The following is a 25706-nucleotide window of genomic DNA, read 5'->3' as shown; positions in this document are numbered from 1 at the left end:
AGGGAACGGCTGGAGGGCTTGCTCCCTCTACTGGAGCATCCTAACAAACCCACAAGAGACTTGCTGGTTTGACACACTCTCAATCCTACATCAAAGCTCTCAGACTAGGAATAAAAATTAATGCAGTGTTGATTAGCATTGCTGGCTTAGTGTCACAAGTATTTTTTTTAAGATTATCTAGTTCAACATGCAGCTGAAGCAGAGGGGAGAGAGCTATTTAATTGCTTTTGTTTTGAAAAGAATCAAAATAAAGCATACAAGTTCAAATCTGTATTTTTCAGATCATAATTCTGTCAGTTCAGTCAAATGAGAACATAGGAAAAGCAGGCAGACCTTTCCAGAGTCTCATGTAATGCAGAAGAGCAACTCTTGCTGTATGACCTTTGCTCCAGGACAGCCTGGCCTTAAATACTTGGGCTCACAAATAAATAGCCTATTCCTGCAGGAAACAGAGAGTAAACCTCTCCTAAAGCATCTCCAGACAAACATAATGTCACCACGGGGTTATTTAGCATTCACGTCAGGTGGGATGGGTCAGAGCAGCCTGAGGCACAGTGACAGCAAGAAACCATGACTCAGACACTCACTGACACTGCTCCACTCTTGCTTGAAAGAGTTGGTGGCTGAGACTCCTCTTCCTCTTTTGTAGAATCAGGGTCACCTTTGGCCTCTGAGATTGCAGGATCTTGCACTTTGCAACTCAGCTTTTTGTCTGCTGAATGGGAGTTCAGGAAGCCTTATTTCTTCGTGCCTTTATACCTTAGGTTATATAGTGTTGGTGTGGAATCTGCCTTCTGTATACAGCATCTGACATTTGGTGCAAAGACCTCCAAATAGCTAAACATTACAGGCATGATAGTAAAAAAAGTAAAACATTTGACTAAAAACTCATCTAAATATATTTTAATTGATTTTGTGGCCTCTCCAGTTTAAATGGCTTCTCATTTGCCAACTTTCTGTCATCCCAGTGAACATCTTGGTCCACTGGTGCTCAATCAATGCAGAATTCAATGGAGGAAATGGAAACCAAGCTCTGCAGCAGTGACAAAGAGGAAGCCTTCAAAAGTGAATTACCATACTGCATAGGAGAAATAGACTTCATAGCTTCTGGGAAGAACCATGGAAAGGTATGGGCACTGAGGAGTTTTAACCCTTTTACATATTGCTATTGTTCAGCTGTTACTTCTTAGCAGTAAACGCAGAGTCTGCAACAGAGGGTTGATATGCCACAGAGTAAGGCACCACGTTATACCCCAAGTAAGGACCATGCCTTCCTGAACATGAATGTGGTCTAAAACATGGCTTTTTAATATTCAGAAATCAATCACTTGATTGGCAATTACATGATACAAGTACAGGTGATCACTTTTCCCTTTAAAAGAAAAATCAGTTATGTGCCCTTCTTCCTTCATTTTGTATCCTTTCCCTGGTTTAACCCACCAAAAATTAATCTCTATTTTTACATTTTAAACATACTTTTGAGCTGTTTCAAGGTTTTCCTTAAAGTTCTCTCTCTGTTCTGCTGATATGCAGAGAGGGATGTATATGGACTAACCCACCAGAGCAGAAGGAATTCCTAGGAATTCCTGAAATCTGCCCCAAGGTTTTGTTTCACCATAAAGTCTCAAGCAGAAAACCAGAATATATACAGAACTGGAAGAAGCAATAGATTCATGAAATGTGTCCTCAAAAAACAGATATGAAATTAGGCAAATATTTCAGCTTTTGCAGAAACAAAAAACACCTAGGAAATTTTTTGGCTTTCCTAGGCTGCCATGAAACTGAAGGCAATTCAAGAGGAAGCTCTAAGGGACAATGTGATTTGTCAGTCTGCAACACAGAACTAACTCATGGAACTGACCTAATTAGTGAGACGGCAATTATACAGAAGTCTGCTAAGTTAATTCAAGTATTTAGTTCTCTGTCAAATCTTGCTCAAATAATTTTTTTCTTTAATATCCAAGTTGATGATAATTTCCCTCTGCATTTACCATGAACAGACTCTTTACTGTATCTTTCCATCCTGTTGTTATTCATTGGGTTTTTCTTGTGTTTGTTGAAGTTTATGAAGGTCCGGAGTACCATTCACCCTGGAATTATATTTGAAGTTATGCTCAACAAATGGAAGCTACCTGCTCCCAATTTGGTTATCTCTTTAGTAGGGGCAGAAGAATATTTTCAGATGAAGCCTTGGCTACGGGACACCTTAAAGAAAGGACTTATAAAGGCAGCTGAAAGCACAGGTGAGTGCTTTAGGCTTTAAATATGGAAATTTTATTCCTGATGGATTCTCACACCTAGCCCCCAGTGATCTGGTAATGACAATGGGCCTGTTCACATGATTATTTTTGAAAATTCAAGACTTTGCTGAATGCAACCTACATGTAAATATCTTTGAAAATGAAAGTGATTGTATTATAGTAGCAAAAATAAGTTCTTTCAAAGCAAATCTCTCTAGGTAACCATTTTTGAAGTGTGAAATTACCTGATATTATTCCCTCAGAGGTGACACTAGAAATATAGCATCAAAATGGGACCAAATACAATTGCCCCTCTTTTGTGCTGTAACAAAGTAATTCTGAGGAGAGCAGAGCAATTTGACTTCAACAGGAGTGAATTTAGGTCAAAAATAAGAATTTCTGCATTCTCACCTGCAACATACAGTGAAAACATCTGTGAGCATTTCACAGCAAGCTCTTGGTTTAGCTTCACTGCTCCAGACAAGATTGTACCAGTTTTGCTTTCTGTAATGAGACAGCACAGTACCAGAGCTCTTTTTGGTACTTTTGTGCTACACAGATATTCTCTATCTCCATCTGCCTTCTGTACTTCAGACTGGGCAGCATCAGGATCCCCAGTTTCTTTGTTACATATTTTTAAAAGGCCAGCTTGCTGTTTACCTAGGGTTCTCCAAATTCCTTGTCACTGTAACAACATTGCTGTAAATTCTATTATCCTGAAGAATTCACACTCTACACAGCCACAAGAACAGGAGAAAGAACTCCAGATTAGGCAGGTTATGTCTGAGCTCTTCTGCTAAGAGGTGATTGCACGGGACTTTTTAGGCTTCAGTTCAAGTCAACAACTTTGCTGACTCTGTCCCTTTCCTCTTCCTTTAAACCCCTCAGACCTCCCTGGTACAGGGATGTTTCTGCTCATATATAGACAGTGAGTAATTCTGGAGTGGACACTGCATTCTTGATGAGCATATTAACATCAGAGTAAAGGTGGCCACGTTGCATCACGTGATATATGAAGAATGTCTGCTTGAGCTCATAATTTCTTCTTGCTTTCCTTATTAAAGTCTTATGTACTTTGCATGTATTTTAATTCTAAAAGTTACAGTCCATCAAGACCTGTCTTCACTTTATCTATTTTTTAAAAACCCTTAAATCCAGTACTGTAAGTAATGTTACTAGACCAACAAGCACATTGCAATACAAAGGAATTCCCAAACTGTTTTTTAAAAATAATTTCAGGTGCCTGGATTTTCACCAGTGCTTTGCGTGTAGGAGTGACAAGATACTTGGTGCAAGCAGTGCGAGATCTTGCCCTGGCCAGTACCTCATCCACCCTGAGTGTGACTGCCATAGGAATAACCTCACTCAGGGAAATCCAGCACAGAGAAATCCTGGAAAACACAAAGGTACTTCTCTCTTATTCTGTTGTTCGGATGGAAGCCGCGCCCTTACAAAATTTGTAAGTAAGTGGCAGAACAACTTTAATATAACTTTAAACGAACAAACAAACAGACGTGGGGTTTAAGCTGTGGTTTGAGAGGTAGCAGAAGCAAAGCTCAAAGATTGTTGGGTGATTCTGAGCCCTCCACGCCCAGCGGGTGGCAGCATTAGGCATTAGCAAAGCGAGCAGCACAGGGTTGAACGCCAAGAAAATATCCCAGAACGAGGGACTTTCCATGGCTTTCTCCCTTGCCCACTTACTGCAGTAGCACTTATTCCTAGCTGTTACATAAATACTGTAAAAAGCATATTTTATATTATGGGACACCAGATCAGAAACAATTTTTTCTTTAAGTAGGTACTGAATCAGTATTTAATACACAAAAACTTTTTCAATACAACAGGTCAAAAATACCAGCCATGCAGGATTTCACCTAGTTAAAGGGAATCCTCAAACTGGCTCAAGGGGAAGAAAACAAAACAACACACCAAGAAATAAAAAACCTCACCCAACAAAACTGCTGCTGAAAGTGTTGCTGCTGAACAGACACAGAAGTGGAGAGAAAAAAAAGAAATAGCATTCCCTTCCTGTCACTGGATATACAATCTCCCCTAAGTTGCATATTATAGCAATAAAATAGGTGTTTAATGACAATGAATGACAGTTTCTCTGTACTATTTTATTCCCATCAGAAGCTAAGAAACAAAGGACAAAGATAGCCCTTTGAATTCACACCTAGTTTCTCTCTCGCACAGGCCTGAAATTACCAGCTAGAGGGTGAGAGGCTGCTAGACCATACCAGCAATTTATTGTCATTGGTCTTTTTTTTTTTTTTTTGCCAATGACAGCCACCTGTGTACTATACTAGGTGGGACTCTTTAGCTGGAAGACTTTAACCTATTTGTGTGGCAACTGGGCCAAAAGGGCCTCAAAGAAAAGAATTTGGTTCATCATGTTTGTGAATTTTGTTCAGGAAAGTTTGCAAAGGCAAACTATTTCACCTCCCTTCTAAGCTAAGTGATCAAAATGATCTTTCCCAATCATCAGCTGCAAAACAAGTGCACTCTCTTTTTATTTTCTCCCCCTCAACTAAAGTCCAAATTTTCTGTCAAGGGATATTTTGCAAAAAGCATTCCTGACCCTATGACTTCTGGCACAGCTTACACCCAAAGATATTTTGGTTTTTAGTCAGTAACTTTAAGACAAAGGAACTACAGACAGGGATGTTGATCTAAACCCAACTCTCTTTATATTTGGCACTAACACAAGCAGCTTGTTGTATAAAATATGGCTAACAACCCCCACTAGCAAGGAGAAAAACAAGCCCTGAAATCAGTGGATCCCTCCTGTTGTAGTAAAGCGGATGGGATTTAGTTTCTTTATGTAGGAAAAGCTAATTTTTTATTTACATAACTGATTTCTATATAGTTTTCATAGGTTTTGTGTTCAACTCTAATTGGTTAGTAGGGTTTTTTGCTACTTTATTGGTTAGTAAATGGCATTTCATGTGTTTATCGAATTTCTCTATTCTTGGATAGGTTACATAATTTTTTACAGATTCTCATGGGACAGATTTCTTGGTTTTGTAGCTGTGAAGGGTTCTGTTACTAGAATAGTTTGTTAACTGACTTTTTATGACTTTGATTCTTTCTTATGGGAACTTATAAGCTTAGTTGGTAATTCAACAGAACAAAGCCTAATTTTATAAAACCTTTATTTTATAATATCTTTACTTATATACAACACCCTGCCATCTCTTCTGTGTTAATAATACGCTTTAAACATCATTGAAAGATCACTTCTACATTTTCAGGGAATAGAAAGGAAAATCCCCAAAGGCTTTTTTCAATTGATTGTTGTGCCTCCGGGTCCTAATCAAAGGCCAGACCTTTGGTGAGGAGGATTAATGTTACATGGCAGCAGAATTGAGGCACACCCTCTGTCAAAGCAAAATCTGAAGGAAATTAATTATGTCAAGAAGCTTTCCCCAAGGAATGAGAGACAGAGAGAAGAAAGTGAAAGAAACATGCACGTTTACTGCTTTTTAGTACGAGGAAAATGCAATACACAGTGACAGCTGCCAAGCTGACAGTCTGAGTTTAGCCCAGGAACCGGAAAAGAGGCATGATAGAAGGAAATGCAGATTTTAAACAGTTGTGTTAATCTACCCGCTTGCAAGAGGGCAATGATTATGAGAATGAACAGGAATAATCAGACATTTACATCCTGGAATGATGTATCAAAGTGGACAGGCAACAGAGAGAAAGAAAAGGGAGTTTGAAAAAGTGTATGTATAAAAGCCCATGTGTAGTGCAATATTTAGAACAAAAGACTGCAGCAGGGGTTCTGTTTTACATAGAAGATGAGTTTGTGCAAAAAATAAATCAATAAATAATTTAATGGTATAACACCACTCACCCAAAATAAAAGAGGATTCCCCTTTCTAAAATCTGTCTGCCACTCCCTCTTTTAGAATGCAATTTCCAAACTGAGAATTACCATCAGATTGCATACAACCCTGTCAATTAAGTAAAGCTGTGTATAAATTGACAGGGACATGGAGCAGGCTAACTCATTCACTGGCCTAAACATGGACAAAACACAACAGAAATGAGTAGTTTGCCCCTCTTTACACCAGCTGAGGCTTCACATCTCCATACACAATTGTCAGGTCTCATGACTCCTTTCCATTTGTCCAATAAACCATTCCAAAACCTGCATTGCAGAGATGATGATTGATATCACTATATTTTGCAGAGGCCAAGAGGGAAACTTCAGGGACTCCAGCTATCAGTCCTGCCAAATCTGGCTGCTTCCAGAAGGAACAGATTTTCCATCTTCACTCTTTTTTAAGGGTCTGTCAAAGTGTCTCACAGATGGTGAGCTGTGTCAGGGTGCAGACGGCACAGAAATGGAGAGGAAGGCTATTAAAACATGGGCTGGGCTTTGCAGAAAGCACTGACATCTCCCCTCCTCCCTCTAGAGTGAAAGCCTTGTACATTACCAGTCAGACGACAGCACCCAAGGCCCACTGTATTCCTTGGATCACAACCACTCCCATTTCATTTTGGTGGACCACACCACGCCAGAGGAGCCAGATGGAACCACCAAGCTCCGCTTCACCTTGGAAAAGTACATCTCAGAGCAGCGCACGGGATACGGGGGTGAGCAGGCTCTGTGAGCTATCCAATCTGAATAATGCTGACAGCACAGAGGGACCCTGGCCCTAGCAAAGATAACTCCAGCTCCCAAATGGGCCCACAGAGGCAAGACCAAGTCAACACATTTGTCATCATGTAAGAGACACGACAACGGTAACTTCTGAAGTTGAGAAAGCTGCTCTTTGAACCGAAAATCTGGACCTTTATTGCATCTCCTTAAATGTAGCTCAAAGCTGATCTTCAAAGCACAGCTCAAATTGCCTTAAAAGACAACATATGGAAAATTAAATCCAGCTTCAAGTGCCTTTACCAGTGGTTCTAAGAGATTGATAGTCGTTGTTGTATACTGTTATCCCCTCTCACACACAGGGTCTTGAATTGCTCCCACACTGGAAGAAAAGAGTTGTTCCAAAGCCCTCTGAAATATTTAAAGCCATATTTGTTTAGAGATAACACCTTATCCTGGGTAAACACCATAGCATCTAATGTCAATCTGAATCTCTGTGATCTTTTTTTATAGTAAGAACTGAGTATTGGGCAGGTCTCCTACTGCTATTTGTGGAAAGAACTCAGTTGTTGGTAGATAACAGAGTTACTTTTACCCCTGCTTTGTTTGTGTCATATGTGCGGTGCTAGCACAGCTGAAACAGGAGGGAGAGCTCACTTGTTCACAGCTGTGTGCATCAGTGGAATATCCACTTTCACAGCCCATGGGGTGGTAGCACAGAGGCACCTGAAAGCACAAACACACCTGAAGAATCCTTACCTGGTGACTCAGATAGAAATGACCACAGGCAGGCTGTAAGGGTGGCCTGAGGTTGCAGTGCTGAGAGTTACAAAGCAGCCTCTTTTTGCTCACCAACCAAATCTGATTGAACAAATCTCACGGAGACATAATTCTGACAAAGACTGCTGATTCATATGACAAATACTTTGCTGGAACACACTGAATTCAGTGTTATCTTCTATTAACAAAACCAATGTAATTCATTTAAGCTCATTTATAAACAAGCTGAGTAAAGCTATGTGGTTTTACTGAAGTACAACACTTTAATAAGGTCATGTGGAATTTTCCTGTTAAAAAGAAAAAAAAAAAAGAAAAAGAAAAAACCGCAATAAACCTATAAGTCTTCAGGTTTTTTTTATATACTGAATATGTTTTACAATTGAGGACTTTCCAGATTCACAGTGTAAAGTCAGAATCCACCTGACCCTCCTCTGGCAAAATTTTAACTAAGTCTATAGCAAATGAAGAATATTTGCAGCCTTAATCATATTTGAGGAACCTGTAGTCCCAGAGGTCACTCTTCAAAGAGCATCACATTAGAGAGGTGTGACAATGCCATGCCATTCAGTGAAACAAGTTTCTTGCCAACCATATCCAGGCTACAGCTCAGTCCAACCTTATCTCTGTAGTCATCTCAAAAGAGATTAAAAAAATAGCAAGTAGAGATCTGTACTAAGTTTTGGGAGATCTACAAAGGGAAACATCAAAAAATTGTTTGAACCAAATGCCTTTTGTCTTCGAGCTGAAAGAGGCATTCATCTCTTGATATTACTGTTTTGATTGAGCTCCTTCAGGCCAATCTATAGTCACCTCGGCTTTGCAGAATTCAGCATTTACAGTAAAAACCCCCCAAAACTATGTGGGCCCCTGTAGGAGGATGGCTTAGGACAGGGATTCTGACATCCTTTCTTCCCCCAATACCATGACATGTAAAATATTTCATTAGCATTTGTTTTAAGAGTATCAGACTGTGTTATTATTAATCACCACACCAGGCTGTGCTGAATCAAACTTTAAGCTGTTTAAGCAGAGTAATAAATACATGGCTCCTATCAACTTGTATCTGACTCATCCTGCCAAGTCTATACAGTCAGCCTCTTCATATTCTTAAATCCTCCTTTCATAAGGCTTTTGTCCTTCCAGTCCCCCCTTCCAGCACACACTAGGCATATGCATAACACTCAGGACAAACTGAGAGCTTTTCACCTCTAACTGTGTCTTACTGGTAGATGCCTCTCTGGAAACTCACCAGCCTTGTGCTGCTGCATCCTAATGTAGCTGCATTGCTCCCCAGCCTGACAACCCTGCAGTAAATAAATAACTTAAAAAGCCAGCAGTGGCATGACACACAGAGATGCTAATATCCATATTTTGCAGCTGAGGTCAGAACAGCCTGGACTGCTTGCCTGGAATCACACAAAATTTCCAAGGCAAAGGTGCCTTTGTCCTGAATCCTAGACCAGGACCCCTCTGTTAGGTCAGTGTTACTCTCCTTTGTCACATCCTTCTGCAATTGCCTATCTTCTGCATCTTCATGTAGAGACCAAAACGGCACATAAGAGGAGAAATATTTTCAAGGGGTCAGCAAAATAGCAATAGGTTTGTGAAAGCTGTTACTTTTTAAAAATTAAACCTTCTATTTCACAGGAACAGGTAGCATCGAGATCCCTGTGCTTTGCTTACTGGTAAATGGAGGACCAGGCACACTTGAGGTAAGAAGCTGTTTTCAGCTGTAGAAAAATAAATTAACTGGTGCCAAGTAATTAATGGAAAATTTGGCTGGATGACAAACACATCTATTGGCACTTCACATAAAGTCAAATTTCACATCTATACACCATTAAGAACTTAGTTCTGTTAATATTAAATTTCACAGTATTTGTTTGAGAGAAGTATTTACATCTGAATAGGCACCTGCTGATCATTAAAACTTCCATTGCCACCTTGTCCAGTGGGAAGAAAGAATCCAAACCCAAAACAAACTCACAGAAACCAGCTCCAGATTTAGGGAAACAGAAATATTCTGTTATAACTTGAGAACATACACAAAAAAAGAGAGGAGGAATCTTTTAGTGCTGTTCAGCAACAATGACACAGCTGTCTGTCCCAGAGCACAGAGGAAGCACAAGACCTGGTTTGCTGGATGTGCCATTTAAAACCATTTGCTCTGGTTCCATTGAGCAAAAGTACATTATAGGATTGAAGACTGGAGTGTTGCCTGATAATAAACCCAAATCTTCTTCAGCAAAGGATCAGTTTTGATTTTTTTTCCTGAGTGGTTCTACAGCTTAAAGAATCTGTTAACAAAGAGATAGTCTTTGATTTTTATTCTATTTTACTTTTCTTTTTTTGTAATACTCTCAGTCTAGAAAACCTTTAGAGAGACATAATTTAACTGTAATTTAAGGTTTCCAAGTGAAAAAGTGAAAAAAGGAGACTGTGACATGCAAGCTGGTAACCCCTTTCCAGAATAATTACTCCTTTCTGGGGATTTTTTTCTAGTTTCAGTTTCTTGGATCTTGTCATAACTTTTGTCAGCTGGACTAAAACACACACTCATATTAGAAATCTCACTGCTTAAACAAAGATTATGTCACCTCATGAGCTTGCTTTCTTTCTTTCACAAGAAGCTAAATATTGCAGTGTTTCCTATATTGTTGGTTTAGAAAAATCCCACGTTATGACATGTAAATCCTCTTTTCAAAATTTCACAGAACAGTGTGACTGGAAGACGAAAAGTGACTGACATGTGCTGGGAATGGATGATTTGCCACACTTTCTTAGAATATCAATTTCTTAAATGGATTTCTTAAAATGGATAATACACACCAGAGACTATGAACAGTTTTTAAAAACCTCAATACCTAAACTAAAGAAAAAAATCCCTGCACCACAATTGAATCAATGCAGTCTTGTATAACTCCAGAGGAAGAAACAGACTGGCAGCAAAGAGACATTTTTGCAATTATGATGCCATGGCCTCTGCTTTCCTCTCTCAACAACCTGCTTGACTCATTCTAATTACACAAATAAGTAGCCTTTAATTCCTGTAGTTGCTATGATTCAGTGTTTTTTTCCCTGTAGCTCAACGTTGTATTCCCACAGGCAAATTGCTGATTTTTGGAACATATTGTCAGGTTTAGCAGACAGAAAAAAAAAAAAAAAGCCTATACAAAAAAGCCTACTGATAATTTTCTTGTACTTGACTATGCTAAAACAGAGACTTCAGGGAAAAAAAAATGTCAGGGTCAAAGAAATTTTATGCATGGTTTGTCCAAATCAGGTTGCTTAGCTACTCAGCAGATGTGTCATGAAAAGAAGCATAGTCAGAGGTCTATACATGGATGACCTGCTACAGAATTCAAAAAATTCTGATAGCTTAGAGGAGTCTGGACTGATTCCATAGACAATCTGACTTAGGTACACATTTATTCCTGGTTTGCTAGAAGTCCTTCTTTTGAATAACATTTTATTTCCACTTACGAATTCTAAAAAATTCCTCTTTTAAACTACAGAGAATTTGCAGCGGGATGGAAAGTTCTGCTCCCTGGCTTATCTTAGCAGGGTCTGGAGGTACAGCTGACATCTTAGCCGCATTCATGAATGACCCACAGCTTATCATGCCAGAAGCTGTTGAAAAGCAATTTAAGGAGAAATTCCCTGCAGAGAGCTTCTCATGGAAGGATATTCTCCAGTGGACAGTGACAGTGAGTTCATGTCTTTGAAAAGCCATCATATTCACAAAGCCTTCTCCTAACACTTGTAGCTTTGGTAGCCCCTTCAGTACAGGTTTGGCAAGAAGCTGCTCAGAAGTTTTGGGAACTGCAGTGCTTTGACACTGGTGTCATAGAATGCCTCTCTAGCATTAAAAATCAAGTGGTCATTTGATCATGCAAACTACTTTGCTGCCCTAGTAATTCAGCTGAACACTGAAGGCTCTGTCCTTCCTCAATTAGTTCCTCAAGTAACAGCCAGCACCCAGGAACCCGACAGTCCTTCTGCAGGACACGAAGCATTATTTATATCCACAGTTGTGGAGCTTGTGCAGCTGTGACAGAAGAGACCTAATTCATGACCTACAGCTGTTAAATGGAAAGCTCCTTGTGGATACACATTAATAGTAGAATGAAGCGTGTTTAGAAATTATCCTATCTATTGTCAGTTGTTCTTTAAGTATCATTGTTCTTAAAACAGAAAGACAAAACAGATTCAGAGATCTTCTTTACTCTTTGTCTTGGGGTACGCTTGCATAAGCCTTTTAGGAACAAATACCCACTCTGAGATTGTGTGAAGAGTGAAGAGCACTGCCTGCCTCTGAGATAAACCAAGTCCACCTGACCTGGCCCACTACTTATTCTCTGCATTCCCTGCCATAATCCTCAGCTTTAAAAGTTCCACAAACTAATTCCATTAGCAAGAACTTTATCAGATCACTAACAAAAGGGGATGAAATGTATCTGGAAGCAATATTGCCAGAGGCTCACAAAGTCTCAGTGCAGCTGCACTGAGAGAAAGAAAACTCAATAAATAGAGAAGCAGAAGGAAAGATAAGAGTACTGTATATATATCAATATTTGAGGGCTTTTGCTCAGAGGAGAGTTAGAGACTATGCTTTTAAATAAACAACGCAGAGACCAAAACTTAAATGTCAAAGCAGAATGAGGTAAAATGAAACTAGTGGTATGCTGGCTATAACGCGACTTTGAGTCAAACAAGAATGTAAGTTAAGGAAGGATTATCTAATTAAAGCGCTCCTCTGGTTCTCAGAATATCCAAGTTCTGTTCCTCCTGTCCTGGTAGGTCACTTGGAAAAGGCAGTAACTCCCTCCTTGCCCTAGGAGTTATTTATATATGGGAAACTAATCATACTGGCCTTCTTGCCAAACTTCAGCTTTACAACTAGAACGTAAATTTTTGGGAAATACTGTCTGGGTGATCTCCACTGGGCATTTGGGCACTAATGTGCATCCAAAGGACAATGTGTAAAATTACTTTTGTTTTGACTCCAAATAGATTCAGAACATTATTTCACACCAACACCTTCTAACTCTGCACAACTTTGAGCAAGATGGCTCTGAAGAACTAGACACAGTCATTTTAAAAGCCTTAGTAAAAGGTAAGCTACAATAAGCAAACACTGTAATGTTTGTCTTATTTGACTTCTATGCCATAAATATATTTCCTCTTTTTCCAGAGCCAATTCAGTTCACTATTGGATCAGATTTCATTTCTGATGTACTGTTCTTTTATTTGTTTATTGACAAATTAACTGTGGCAGTTACTGTAGGTCTTGTAAGCTTCCTTTAAACTAGTGTTTGCTTTTTAATCTCATGCTATTGTATGGTACTATTTTAGCCACTCCTTTATTTCACTACTTGCTCCTCTTAATAACAGAGGCTATAAAAGAACTGAAATATACTGGAGCAGTATATTATTCCAATTAAACCATAAAAAAAATCCATGAAAACAAAACCAAAACCCACAAGTAGACCAAAATTACCTTTGTTTCAGAAACAATCCAGTTCTCCTATAAGAAATCTCCACAATATCTTCTGAAAGAAGACATTACTCTTGCTGCTATCTATTTCAGATTCTGTTAAATTAATGGTTTGTGTTAGCTTAAACGTAGCATGGGAGGAAAAAAAAAAAATTTTGTTTCTGATGTGCTAATTGACACAAGGCAAAACCAACAGCCAGTCCTGTCCCCTGCTTTCTGCAGGCCAATGTCCCTCTTAATATCCAACAGCTATTTAAGCTTAATGCTTTTAATAGAGTTCATATAGAAAAAAATAACATTTTTGAATATTAATGCTTCTTAATTTAGGAAAACATTGTGAAGGCTGTGAAGGGTTTCTGGTTAAGCAACCCATAGATCTGTGATAGCTGAAGGAGAACTTGCATTGCTAATCAAAGTACCAATACTATATTAAATTAAACATAAGTGTAAAGTACTGACTTTATTTGCATTTCCTATTTTTTTCCAGCCTGTAAAAGTCAGAGTCAGGAGGCTAAGGAATATCTAGATGAACTGAAACTGGCAGTGGCCTGGAATAGAGTTGACATTGCTAAAAGTGAAATATTCAATGGTGACGTGGAGTGGAAGGTACCAGTTTTTTTTGCCTTAGAGGACACTCAGTGTATATTCCAATGTGTACAGGACACTGGAGCATCCCAAAACATGGCTTCAGTTTTTACCACTACCTGCACACTCTACTGAGAGATTGGGCAGGGATATTATACTTCCTGAGGCTGTTTGTCTTTCTAGCCCCCCGTATGGTAATGGCTAAAGACAGAGGAATAACTCAGTGGTCATCATCCCTTTCTTGAGCTGTTTGAGAGCAACAATCTTTCTCCCCTTCTGTGTGAGACCTTTAAAGTAAACAAACCAAAGTTTACAAAGCCCAAGAAGCAGGCAGATATTACTGTTAGAAGGTAGATGAAGAATGTCACTGTTTTCAACTGCTGTATAAATACCCATTGTGGTAGGTACTTCACATCAAGTCCTACAGCTATAACATTAACGCTGTCACAGACATTTTGTCAGAGAAAAATGAAGAGAGTTCCACCTCTTTCTCATTGTACTCACTGTTGACTCGTGGAAGACAAAATCTTCATGTTAAATCTAAACTCTCATCATCCATCTATGATTACCCCCCAAAATTTCCTTTTTTGGTGTTTTTTTTTTCTCTTTCGTCAATCTAGTCCTGTGACCTGGAGGAAGTGATGATGGATGCTCTAGTCAACAACAAACCAGAATTTGTAAAGTTATTTATTGACAATGGGGCTAACATATATGAATTCCTGACCTATAGTCGTCTGCAGAGACTCTACTGTTCCATTTCTCAGAAATGTCTCCTCTATGAACTTCTCCTGAAGAAGCATGAAGAAAGCAAACTGACCTTGGCAGGGCTCACTGGTCAGCAGCAAAGTGAGCAGAAGGAGATTTTCCCCCTCTTCACTCTCAGCGAGGTCTCTAGAGTTCTCAAGGATTTTCTTCATGACGCATGCAAAGGTTTCTATCAAGACCTCAGACATGGAGGCAAGAAGAAATTTGTGAGTCACAACTTTGCATCATTGCTCCCCCCCAATTTAGAATTTGTACAATTTTAATTAGGTCTAGTCTTTGGGGTGGGTCAGGGAACAGATTTAGTTAAAGATGTTAGGGGAATACAAATAAGATTTACATTTACTAAGGAGTAATTAGACATAAAAATAGTGGTCTGCTTTTCTCATACAGAACTTCAAGGAGTAGTACTGGAAAAGCAATTTATTTTTAGGAGAAAGAAAAGCAGGCAATGGAGATTTTTAATCCCAGGTCTGAAAATGATCATCTTTGTACACAAAACTATTCTCAAATTTATACTCTGTACGAGTAGACTGAACTCAGATATTGATATCCAGTATTTGATATTTGCCTTTAGATCATTTTAGTCTTTTTATGGAGTACCAGAACGCAGAGCAAGAAATAGGAACAGTTATGTGCTGTGGCCCTGGCAAGCGTGCTCGCCAACATATGACAAGGATAATATGTGATGGGGGTACCAATGTCTATAATCCACAGTGGTGCAATAGATGCATCATCATTTTTGCATTTTGACAGGGTATTTTAACATTAAAACACCTACGTGGCAAAGTACTTGCAAAAGCATTGACAATAAGTTTGGGTGCAAGGTTTCAAAACAAAGACGTATAAAGATATTTCATTATGGTTCAGTTTCAGACAAACAAAACAATTGAGCCTTTTGGTATTTGCCAAGATCTAATTACGCCTAAAAAACTGTTAAAACTAGAAACTAATTAAAAAAAATATTTGAGATGTTAAATCACTTTTGCTTTGATAAAGCTTAGCTAAATTAATTACTAGTATGAAAAGTTAAGTTTGAATCGACTCAGCCTTTCTTCATTCACAAGGATGAGCAACTTGAGACAATACCTCTGAAGTCACTAAGCATACTCCAGACTTACAAACTTGCCAGAAATAAAAATTTGCCCCCAAAGCCTCACCTAAGCTTTCTGGCATTTGGCAGCAAGTAAGCTAAAGCCCAGTGCTGTAGATAAGGCCCAATTCAGAGATAAGCTCCTGCTGATCTCTGCCTACTAGCTTTTTCCCTTTTAAAGCTTCTTCCCATGGCTGAATCCCATTATCATTGGCAACAAAAAGAGCATCACAGTACCGGGAAACCAGCATCACTGCTGCCAAACCGTGTGTCTTTTTTCAAGTTAGGAACTAGTGGTTACAACAAGATGAGACTTTTGATATCTTTGTCTCCTGCAAGGCTTTCAAGGCAATTTATTTGATCCAATAGCTCACTACAAACTGAAGAAACACCCCCCCCAAAATCCCCAAAAGTGCCATTAAATAAATTTGAACAGAATCCCATCATTTAAATTATTAAAAAATATATTCTCACAAAAACCTGTTTAATTAAAAATAAATACACCCTGGCTGCTTTTAACCAACACAATAGATAAAAAGGTAGTTTTTAAATATATTTAAAACTCAGAACTTGACCTAAGTGGGTACACTTCCTCTAGGCTATTTTTTTTATCAAGTGCTAAAGGAATAAGCAGTGTTCTGCTTAAACTGCTCTCTGCATGAGGGAAAGGTTTCTCAAAGGAAGGACTAAAAAGGGGTATTGACGTACTCTATTCTTGTCCCGTGCAGGGCCTTGGTGAGATTTATTTCTGATGAAATAAAATGCCTTTTGTTCCCTTTTCTCTGAAGCCTTGTCCTCTGTGGCAGCAGAGCAGAGTCCAATATAACTGAAGGCAAGCTCAGATTAGTTAATCACAGGTTTGTCTTGTCTGATATTACACACCAGTGGTGAAACCCCAGCTTCAATAAAGTAATGAAAACTTTAGCATTGGCTTCAATGGAGTCACCATTTCATCCAGAATGTTCTCACACATATTGGGTTATATCAGGGACACAAGGATCCTTTAACTCAGTACAGAATGAGCTAATTACCTTTTGATCAAAGAAATGTGAAGTAGCCAGAGAGGCTGAGAGCATCTCAGATCGCGTCATTTGCATGCAGTGAGACTGCCAAGCAGGTTTTAAATTCTTCCAACCATATTTCAGGACAAAACGAACACAAAGCGATTACCTGGGCCCTTGGACATGAACCAGAAAAGCGAAAATCCTTGGAGGGATTTGTTTGTATGGGCAGTACTTCAAAACCGGCACAAGATGGCAAACTATTTCTGGGCTATGGTAAGCTCTGAGCTGTAGCTGCTTCAGGTGAAGTAATGGCATAGTTCAAGTTTACGAGATGTTTTTTTGCTCAGCCTTGCAGCTCAGATGACAGATCGGTTCGTTTCCAAAACACGAGAGGTGGCATTTATGCGGCCTTTCATCTCTGCGTGGCTCCTGCCCGCGGAGGCCAGAGGGAGAGCGGAGCAGGTGTAAATCAGCTCGGGCTGAAGCTCTGCTGCCTGCGCTCCCCTCCCTGCTCCCGATGAGTCACGGCTCCCAGGAGCAGGGTTTCTGCCTCCGACAATCGGCGATTGTTTGGGTCCGAGCGTGACGGGAGAGAAGGACGGAGCAGTGAAGCATCTTCAGCTTACGTGCTCGACGCGTAGGGAGCAGCATTACGCTATCCAAGGCTGAGCTTCGAGCTGGCATAATCGGCTCCTGTTTCACAAGCCAGACCTGTCCCCCGCATCTGGCAGCTTCCCTGTCCCCACAGAAAGAGAGAGCGAGCTCTCAGCTCCATCGCTGACCTTGCGGAGCAGCGCATCTGGCCGGGGGCAGCCCCGGGAGGGACGCGGCGCGGCGCGGCTGCCGGGCTGTGTGCGTGCGGACACATCGGCACCGTGCGGGGCCTGCGGCGTGCGGCCCCGGGTCGCACTGCGTGTCCCTGCTCTGGGCCCTGGCTGGGCCTCTGCCAGCTGTGCTCCCTCCTTTCTCCTGCATCTCTGTCCCAGCACAGCCGTGCTGGAGGTATCTCAACACAGGGAGAATGTGTTGCTCTATTTCCAAAGCATATTATTCTCCTTTCAGTCCTTTATTGCTATCCCAAGTCAGGTCCTTCAAAGAGCCGGGAAATCTCCAGCCTTACAAGGCACAAGAACTACCAATAAAGAATAGTTTAGGTTGGAAGTGACCTTAAAGATCATCCACCTCTAATCCCCAGCAACGGGCAGGGACACCTTCCACTAGACGGGTTTGTTCCATCTAGCCTGGCCTCGAACACTGCCAGAGATGGGGCATCCACAATATGGGGGTTTAATTCTCAAATATCATCAAAACTGTCATTTTGATAATAATTTTCGACTTTCAAATCTGTATTGGAGGGAAGATTTTTCGTGAAAGGCGTGAATTTTTTGCTCTTCGATGTGCTGCATAGCGGAGTCTTCCCCGTTGAGAAATGCCTTCCAGTGGAGGGTGGCAGCAGCGCCCCTTTCAATTCTACAGGGTCAGGAGGGTGTAGCTTCAGCTCTGGCAGCCTGCAAGATCCTGAAAGAGATGTCCCGCCTGGAGACGGAGACCAAAGCAGCCTGTATAATGAAAGAGGCCAAGTATGAGCAGCTTGCTGTTGGTAAGTAATGGCACTTTTTGAATGGCATCGGAAATTTATGAAGGAACTGCCACTGGAAGGCAAGCAAGTGAAAAAATATACAGTTTCCGTCGTAAAAGGTCAACTATCATGAATAATTTAACAGCCTTGCAGCACAGGCTGTCCCAAACATTCAGATACAGAGGAAATATTTAAACCCCACTCATTTTGGAAAAATCTCTGCTCCAAGACAGGGCCCCTGGTATGCACAGATACTCTCCTGCTGCTTGTTGGTATTTTAATTTTCTGATCTTAGTACAAGGTGTGTTACAGTGATGTGAAAGATAGGATAACCAAAACACTTCCAGGCTCACAGCAGCCTGCTCTTCCTGCAATATCAAACTTGCTCTGTAAGGGCCACTAGAGCAACAAGTTTTAAGTTTTGTCATTGCAGCTAAAAATAATTTGAGATTACCTCACCCAGAAGAGGGCCAAGTGCACTGCAAACTGCAGTGAGGCTCAGGCTGGTTTTGCAGCAGACAAGATGCCCCTCCCTACAGCAGTCAGATCCAGGCATCCGCAATGCTGGAATGCTGAGCCCTCTCCCCTTTGCTTGCTGTAGAAACAGATGTCTGCACACAAGCTTCTCTGCTGATCTAACCTCAGTCCAATCCACACCTCACTGCTTTGAAGAGAGGGCTTTAAAATATGCCCCACATGGAAACAAACACAGAGGCTCCTCTCTTCCTTTGAGGTAGTTCATCAAGCAGCTGAAGGTTCATGCAGGCATTGCTGCATTATTTACACAGAGATCACATTTTCCCTTCTCACAGAGCCATTATTATTTACAAAAATTAAAAATGAGGCTCTCAGATAATCACAGGGCTCGAGTAATTTAGTAATGGAATTATGAGGCCTAATCCAATACACAGAATTTCTGTTTCTTGGCTTTGATAAGTATCAGATCAGAGCCTCAGTTTTAATTTCTGGCCTGGATTATGCAAAGCAAACTTTCTTTAAGAATGATAAATACCACATCAACTAGAAAAGATGTCTGTATATAATTTTAAGTGCACTTGACCTTTTCGCCCAGCCTCACAGTATAGGCTGGCTTGGGAAAGGTATTGAGATAATCAAGTGAATCAGGAGAATGGAACAGATATGAGAAGTCAGATCTTGTCTAATGAGAAGATCTTGGTTTTTTTTTTTGGTTGTTTTTTTTTTGGTTGGGTTGGTGTTTTTTTTTGCTTGTTTGTTTTGTTTTGTTTTTTGTTTTTTGCTTTGGTTTGGTTTGTTATTTTTTTTTGGGGGGGGGGTTTGGGTTTTTTTTTTGACTCATTAAATTTATCCTGGTTTCTAAGCTCCAGGACCAGTTCCTCTGGCAACAATTATGTCACAACACTCCACCAAGTCTAATATTATTTTATATCAAGTAGCTCTGTCTCAAAATGAAGGATTTGTCACCTACAAGACAAAGGTGAGCTGCTTGTCTTCTTTAGACTGTTCAGGAAAGCGAGGACAGCATGACAACTCATCCTTCAAAGTGTAAAAGGATCACCCAAGGGATACATGTTTTTGTCTGTGTTTCCTTCATATGGCAGAACTGTTTAGTGAATGCTACCACAACAGTGAGGAGAGAGCATTTGCTCTGCTGGTGAGAAAAAATCAGTACTGGAGCAAAACCACATGCCTTCAGCTGGCCACAGAAGCAGATGCAAAGTCTTTCTTTGCACATGATGGTGTCCAGGTAAGTTTTACATGCCCCCAGGGCCTTAAGTTGGACACAGGAGACAGTAGCACAGGAACTGAACCCCAATGAATGTACTCCCCTGAGAACGATTCTTCAGAGAAGGGACTCTTCTCTTCCCCAGCAACTGACGAAGGAGACATTATACCATGTCCTTACCAAAGCAGCACAATTCCCCCTTTCCCCACCTTCTCATCCAGCTGGCACACAGAGCAGTGTGCTGAGAAGGTTTAGCCCTTAATCCGTCATGTGCTTTTTTTGCTTTTTATTCCTTTCTTGCTCACAGAGAAGCATTAGAAAAGCACTGTAAATCTGCCTGGGGCATAATGAAGCTGCTCCAAAATCTGAGGTAACTCCTTATTCAAATTAAAGAGAGAGCTCACTGATAAAAGTTAAATTAAATTACTATTCAGCTTTGCTCTCACAGCCTCACTTCTCTCTGCATACAAAAAGCTAAATTAAGAGTGATGCTGCTTTTATCTCCCAGTGCCTGACTTGGGCTTCCTTAGTACTACAGATGTTGCTTAATTCCATTTGGCTTGCAGTTCTTTCCACTGGTCTGGAAATAACTCTTTGCACACTCAACATCTGCAGAAGGATGCACAGAGAGCCTGTTTGCTCTGAAGTTGTGAGGTTTTCAGAGCATTCATTGTCTTAGGAGTCACTGAACATAGGTGCATTTCATCTGCAAGTATTTTTTTGTGATATTAAAGCCATCTCTTCTCTTCTGGACTTTCAGGCCTTCCTGACAAAAATATGGTGGGGAGACATGTCTACAGGCACACATATCCTCAAGTTAATCTGTGCATTCTGGTGTCCTTTCCTAATCTACACAAATTTAATATCATTCAGGTATAAACATAAGTATTTGGGTACAAGAGATAAGTAAGTGATGAAAAATAAGCCATAAAAATATTCAGACTTAAAATTTCTCCCTGAAGTGATTGAAACAGTAACATCACCTAATATCACCTAACCAAATGAGTTTTCTATGGAGCTGAGTAATCTGTGTGTCCTGTTGCCATACTTAAAAGATCAATGCCACAGTTTCACAGAGATCATTCTATTTTGCACAGTCCACAGGAAAGCCTGTTGGAATTCTGTCAGCTCCAGATTCTAAACCACAATGTAGAATTGTTTCTAGATTTAGAGATTCCTGGCTCAAACCTCAGTATCCTATCCAAGGAAAACATCACAAAGCAGTGTTATCAGTCACAAACCTTGATAACCATAAGTCAAACTTAAAAACATGGGACGGACATTAAATTATCAGTCAATCAAAATCAAGTAAGATTTTCAAATTCAGTGCCTTAAAATCTTAGATTTCTTGAAAAAGAGTCCATGCACTATAAACACCAACAAAACAAAATAAAAACCTCACATCACAAAAACCAACCAACTAAATAAAATTTAAAAACAGAAAAGAAAAAAAGAGCAGCCAAGCTGCTCAGGTGGTTGTAAAAATTGTGGCTCTTAAACTTTAGGGAAACCTCAAACATTCAGAGAATCATATACAAATCATAAGAATTAGCAATATGAAATGACATGTTATTATGAAATATATGTTTCTTAACTCTTAAACTACATAAAAAGCAAGAGGAAAACTTGTTTGGCAATGCTGACTAAAGATTTGCCTTCTGCCAGTATCACTAAAGATGACCTTCTGGCTGCCAGATTCACAAATTCATTTAATGTGATATTTTGGCAAAGTTTTCACGGAAGGTTTGAATTATTATACATAATCAAAGCAATCCTTTTCAAACTTCTATTTTTTGGCCTCCTTTCCCTGGAAATGCAAGAAATGTCATATGTCCCCTACCGCTTCTGACATTTCCCTTCTTAATTGCTACTAACTAAGAATGGAGCATTGAGCAATTCTCTTCTAAGACTGACTGAGGGGTTTACTTCTGCTCAAATCCTAACTAGTTTGAGGAAATTGAGCATCCTGCTCCATTTTTTGTGAAGCACGCCAATTATCACCTCTCTGAATTTTGTGGGTGATTTCAGCCTCCTTCTTAAAAATAAACAGAATTTGTAAAGGTAAAGTTTATGCCCTATTTAATAGCTCCCCAGCAGAGCAGATCTAAGATAAGTACATGCTAGCAGTTCTGTATCAATGCCAATTCAGTAGTGAAAAATGGCTAAGTATCATCTTTTAACTAATGAGTTTATTTCCTTACAGTGAGGAAAAACAATCAAAGAATGAGCCAGAGCCATTTAGAGAGCTGGACAGTTTGGATTCAGAGAGGACTCTCTTTTTCTCCAAGGAAGATAGGTAAGTTTAAAACCATCAGCTAATGTGACTTTTCTAAGCATCTAAGGAGCAGCTGAAGGGCCAAGGAAGTCATTACTCCTCAGGAAGCCCTTTGATTACTGCTGTTGTTGCTCTCTAAAAGGAATACAGAAAATAAAAAGGGATATAGCACTGCTTTAAGGAAACACCAGTTTACTTTTTCTGAGCAGGGTAATTTATACAGAACAAGGAATTTACTTGGGAATCACATAGCATTTCCTGACATTCCCATCAGCTCATGATGACTGATACACAATGGATTTTAGGAATTTACCAGATTACTGAGCTGAGCAGAAAAAAAGTTCTCAGCAAAACCTTACATCACTGTACTTTCTTACAAAGGTGTACTTGCACCCATCAGTACCAGGGAAATTTACAAGGAGTCAGCTTCTCATGCTCTTAATTTAAATTTTAACAGATGAGCCCTGAGGAACCTTATGAGTTAGACGGAGCATCGCACAAATGGGTAACTGAGCACAAAGGTTTTGTCAGTTGCTTTTGGGCAGTCATAGATCTTTGATTAAGAACAGAATCCCCTCCTATACCTCTACCACACACTTATCACCAAAATCTGGGAGACCACAAGGACTTAAGTCAGGATAAGTAGACTTTTGATTGGCACAAAGTCCTCTTAAAGGCTAAATAGTGCTAAATTGCCACTTAGTTTTTCCATGATTTAAAGAGAACTCCAGAAATATGTGAACAGTGGTAGGGAGGAAGCATCAGCTGCAGTATGAAGTCCTGGACCAAGTCAGAGTTATTAGGTTCTATTTTGTACTTCTGGCATTTAACTGCTGGTATATTGGAGAAAATCATTAGTTCTTCTCTTTCCCTCCCTAACCTATAAAATAGGTGTAAAAGCATCTGCCTCTTGGGAGCTATTTGTAAGCAATATCATAAAGCACTTCCATATCCTGAGTGCAGCATGGTTTGGTCATTTCATTCCATGTTCCAATTGCTATTATCCTAGCAATTTATTTTAACAAAGAGGCTCTCTCTGTCCCAGATCTATTTCAGCATCTTACAGTAAAGCTGCAATTAACTGTTTATGATATTAGCCTGTTACCATGGGAATGTATCTCATGATGTCATAAATTGAGAGGTAGTGCAGAATCAGGCATATAGAAAAGATTGGCCGCAAAGAGAACTTTTTCCTTGCAACAACTGTATCTAATAATTAGCAAGATCGTCAGAGGAAATTAAAAACCAGTGAAGAGTCATTGTTTATTTTCTGTGAGGCGAAATTGAAAACCTACCCTAGTGTGCACATCCTTTGTTGGAGATCAAACTTCTCAGAGTAAGAATTACAAAATTAAAGGTCCAATAGCTTACACAGCTTACACAGGAGAGTATTTTATGTGGAAACAAATCCTCACACAAAGATCAAATTGCTATCAAACTTGCATTTTCTGCACAGGATATTTTCCATCACCAATAGATACCACTTCATGTTCCAAACCACAGCAAAACAGCTGTCAATGTACAGGTCAAATTACCCTTCAGTTACCAAAATACTTACATCATTCCACACCACTCAAAGACTACCTTAATACATATTTTATGAGGTCAACTCTTTTTGCTAAAAGGCTTCTATATTGCTTTTTTTGCAACTTACTTTAATTTAATCACGAAGGGCAAGATGCCAGTTATGCAAAGGAGCAAGGTATTCTTCAGTAGGTTTATCAGATTCCAGCAAGGATAGTCAAAGAAACACAGGCTTAATATGATCCAGCACTTAGAGACTGGGTCAGAAGTTCAAAGTCAACAGCAACAACAAGAACTTCCACAGACAAACACTGCAAGAAATTTTAAAGCCAAAATAATTAAAAGCTGACTCACAAAAATTCATTGGCCATTTTCTTTTCTTTCCTATTATTTAGGTTTATAAAGGCCAATTACCCTTCCTCCTCTCCTTGTGCATTTGCAGTCCATGCAGAACACAATGAAGTTAACAAATAAAATTAATACAAATAAACTGAAATAATAAAAATGCACACATAATTCTGATGTGACTTTGTTTTTCAAAGCCGACTTTTTGATTTGAAATATTTCTGCTATGGTAATATGATTGCTCTGACATCTACAGCCTTCCCCCTTGGCCAGCCCCAGCATTTGCTTGTTACTATCTTACAAGAAGCTTTACATAGAATAATATGGAGCTTATTCCCATGAACTAATTTTAGGATATTGTCACCAAGCATGTATTCTTTTTTGTTTGCAGAGGAAATGACACATTGGAAAAACAGAACCCTTCTGCAAACACAGCATGGCTGACATTCATATTTACCCGGTGGAGAAAATTCTGGAGTGCCCCTGTAACTGTGTTTATGGGGAATGTTATAATGTACTTTGCTTTTCTCTTTCTATTTACTTATGTCCTTTTACTGGACTTTAAACCACCTCCACCTCAGGGTCCATCTGTTAAAGAAATTGTACTCTACTTCTGGGTGTTTACCCTTGTCTTGGAAGAGATCCGACAGGTGAGTAACCTGCATCACCTTAGTGCCAGCACAGTAAAACCTGCAGCAATATTTTCAATAGATTTACAATCCACATAACTGAACAGGCACTTGGAGATTTAAAGTGCACTTGGAGTGCACCTGACACTTGGAGATATCAAGTGTCAGGTGCACAGAACAATACAGAACTTACCTTATCCTAAACACCTCACCTCTCTCTCCCAGAGCAAGCTCTTCCTCCACCATATAAACCTACATCTCTACCTCTGTTTTTCCATCCTACTGCCTTGACTCCAGCCTTAGTCAAGTCGAGTGGGCTGCCAGCATTCAGATTTCTCTGTTTTGTAAAGGCCCTCTCTGATTTCACTCCACAGAACTAGGTCCTCCCACCACAAATAATGTAAGTTGGAAGTTATATTCTACACCTGGAAACACAGCAGACATCCTTTTAGGAGATTCTTCCCTGCTGGGGACTGTTTAAAGAATCACAAGTAAATGAATTCAGATTATTTGTGGCTTTTCCTAAAATACTTTTCAACTCAAAATATTAGCAGATCTCTTTCAGGCTTGCTTTTCTCAAAAAAAAAAACAACCAAACAAAACCACCAACCCCCAAAAGCTTTCTCCATTAGTCTCCTATTACTGGTTTTGGAAAGTCCTCAGTTTAGAAACTGAAACAATGACAGTGGTGCAAGTATGTTGTAACTGTGGGTTGCACAAAGCTCTTCTCTTTAGACACAAAAAAAAAGCAGTTACAGTAATTTACTCTGGAAGAACCAGTAGGTGTTCATTATTTAAGCAAAAGAGACAGGAAAGTTTGTCACAATTTATTTGACATTATGCAGCAAGGCCATTAACAGAGGAGGACATGGAAAATATCTGGATCAAAGAACATTTCAGTATCAACCTGTAAAACATGAAGACTGCCAGGCTAAAACCCAATTAAGAAAGCCAGCTCCTTGCCTAGATAATCAAGTGTGCCTTTGCTGGCAATTCCAGCACAGAAATGCCAAATCTGTTCATGCTGTTTAGGTAGCAATGTCTAGAAACTGAACTCTGACTGGAAGCTGCATTGTTTA

At 39.8% G+C, this 25706-nt stretch overlaps 1 protein-coding gene across 1 annotated transcript in view; it reads left to right on the top strand.

Annotated features, from left to right (window-relative positions):
• Window positions 1-1010: 1010 nt before the first annotated feature.
• Window positions 1011-25706, top strand: part of TRPM5 (transient receptor potential cation channel subfamily M member 5) — a 35717-nt gene continuing 11021 nt past the window's right edge. Inside the window, exons 1-15 of the mRNA XM_053946707.1 lie at window positions 1011-1127; window positions 2063-2243; window positions 3480-3646; window positions 6665-6845; window positions 9277-9341; window positions 11145-11336; window positions 12643-12745; window positions 13614-13732; window positions 14332-14682; window positions 16712-16843; window positions 18047-18170; window positions 19730-19875; window positions 20615-20727; window positions 22058-22150; window positions 24390-24648. Coding sequence (XP_053802682.1) covers window positions 1011-1127; window positions 2063-2243; window positions 3480-3646; window positions 6665-6845; window positions 9277-9341; window positions 11145-11336; window positions 12643-12745; window positions 13614-13732; window positions 14332-14682; window positions 16712-16843; window positions 18047-18170; window positions 19730-19875; window positions 20615-20727; window positions 22058-22150; window positions 24390-24648 — 2343 coding nt within the window. The remainder of the gene's footprint in view (window positions 1128-2062; window positions 2244-3479; window positions 3647-6664; window positions 6846-9276; window positions 9342-11144; window positions 11337-12642; window positions 12746-13613; window positions 13733-14331; window positions 14683-16711; window positions 16844-18046; window positions 18171-19729; window positions 19876-20614; window positions 20728-22057; window positions 22151-24389; window positions 24649-25706) is intronic.

The sequence above is a fragment of the Vidua chalybeata genome, chromosome 6 (genome assembly GCF_026979565.1).
Source record: "Vidua chalybeata isolate OUT-0048 chromosome 6, bVidCha1 merged haplotype, whole genome shotgun sequence".
Lineage (NCBI taxonomy): Eukaryota > Metazoa > Chordata > Aves > Passeriformes > Viduidae > Vidua > Vidua chalybeata.
The sequence above is the reverse complement of the archived record's forward strand: the minus strand, read 5'-3'. Positions and strand labels throughout refer to the sequence as shown.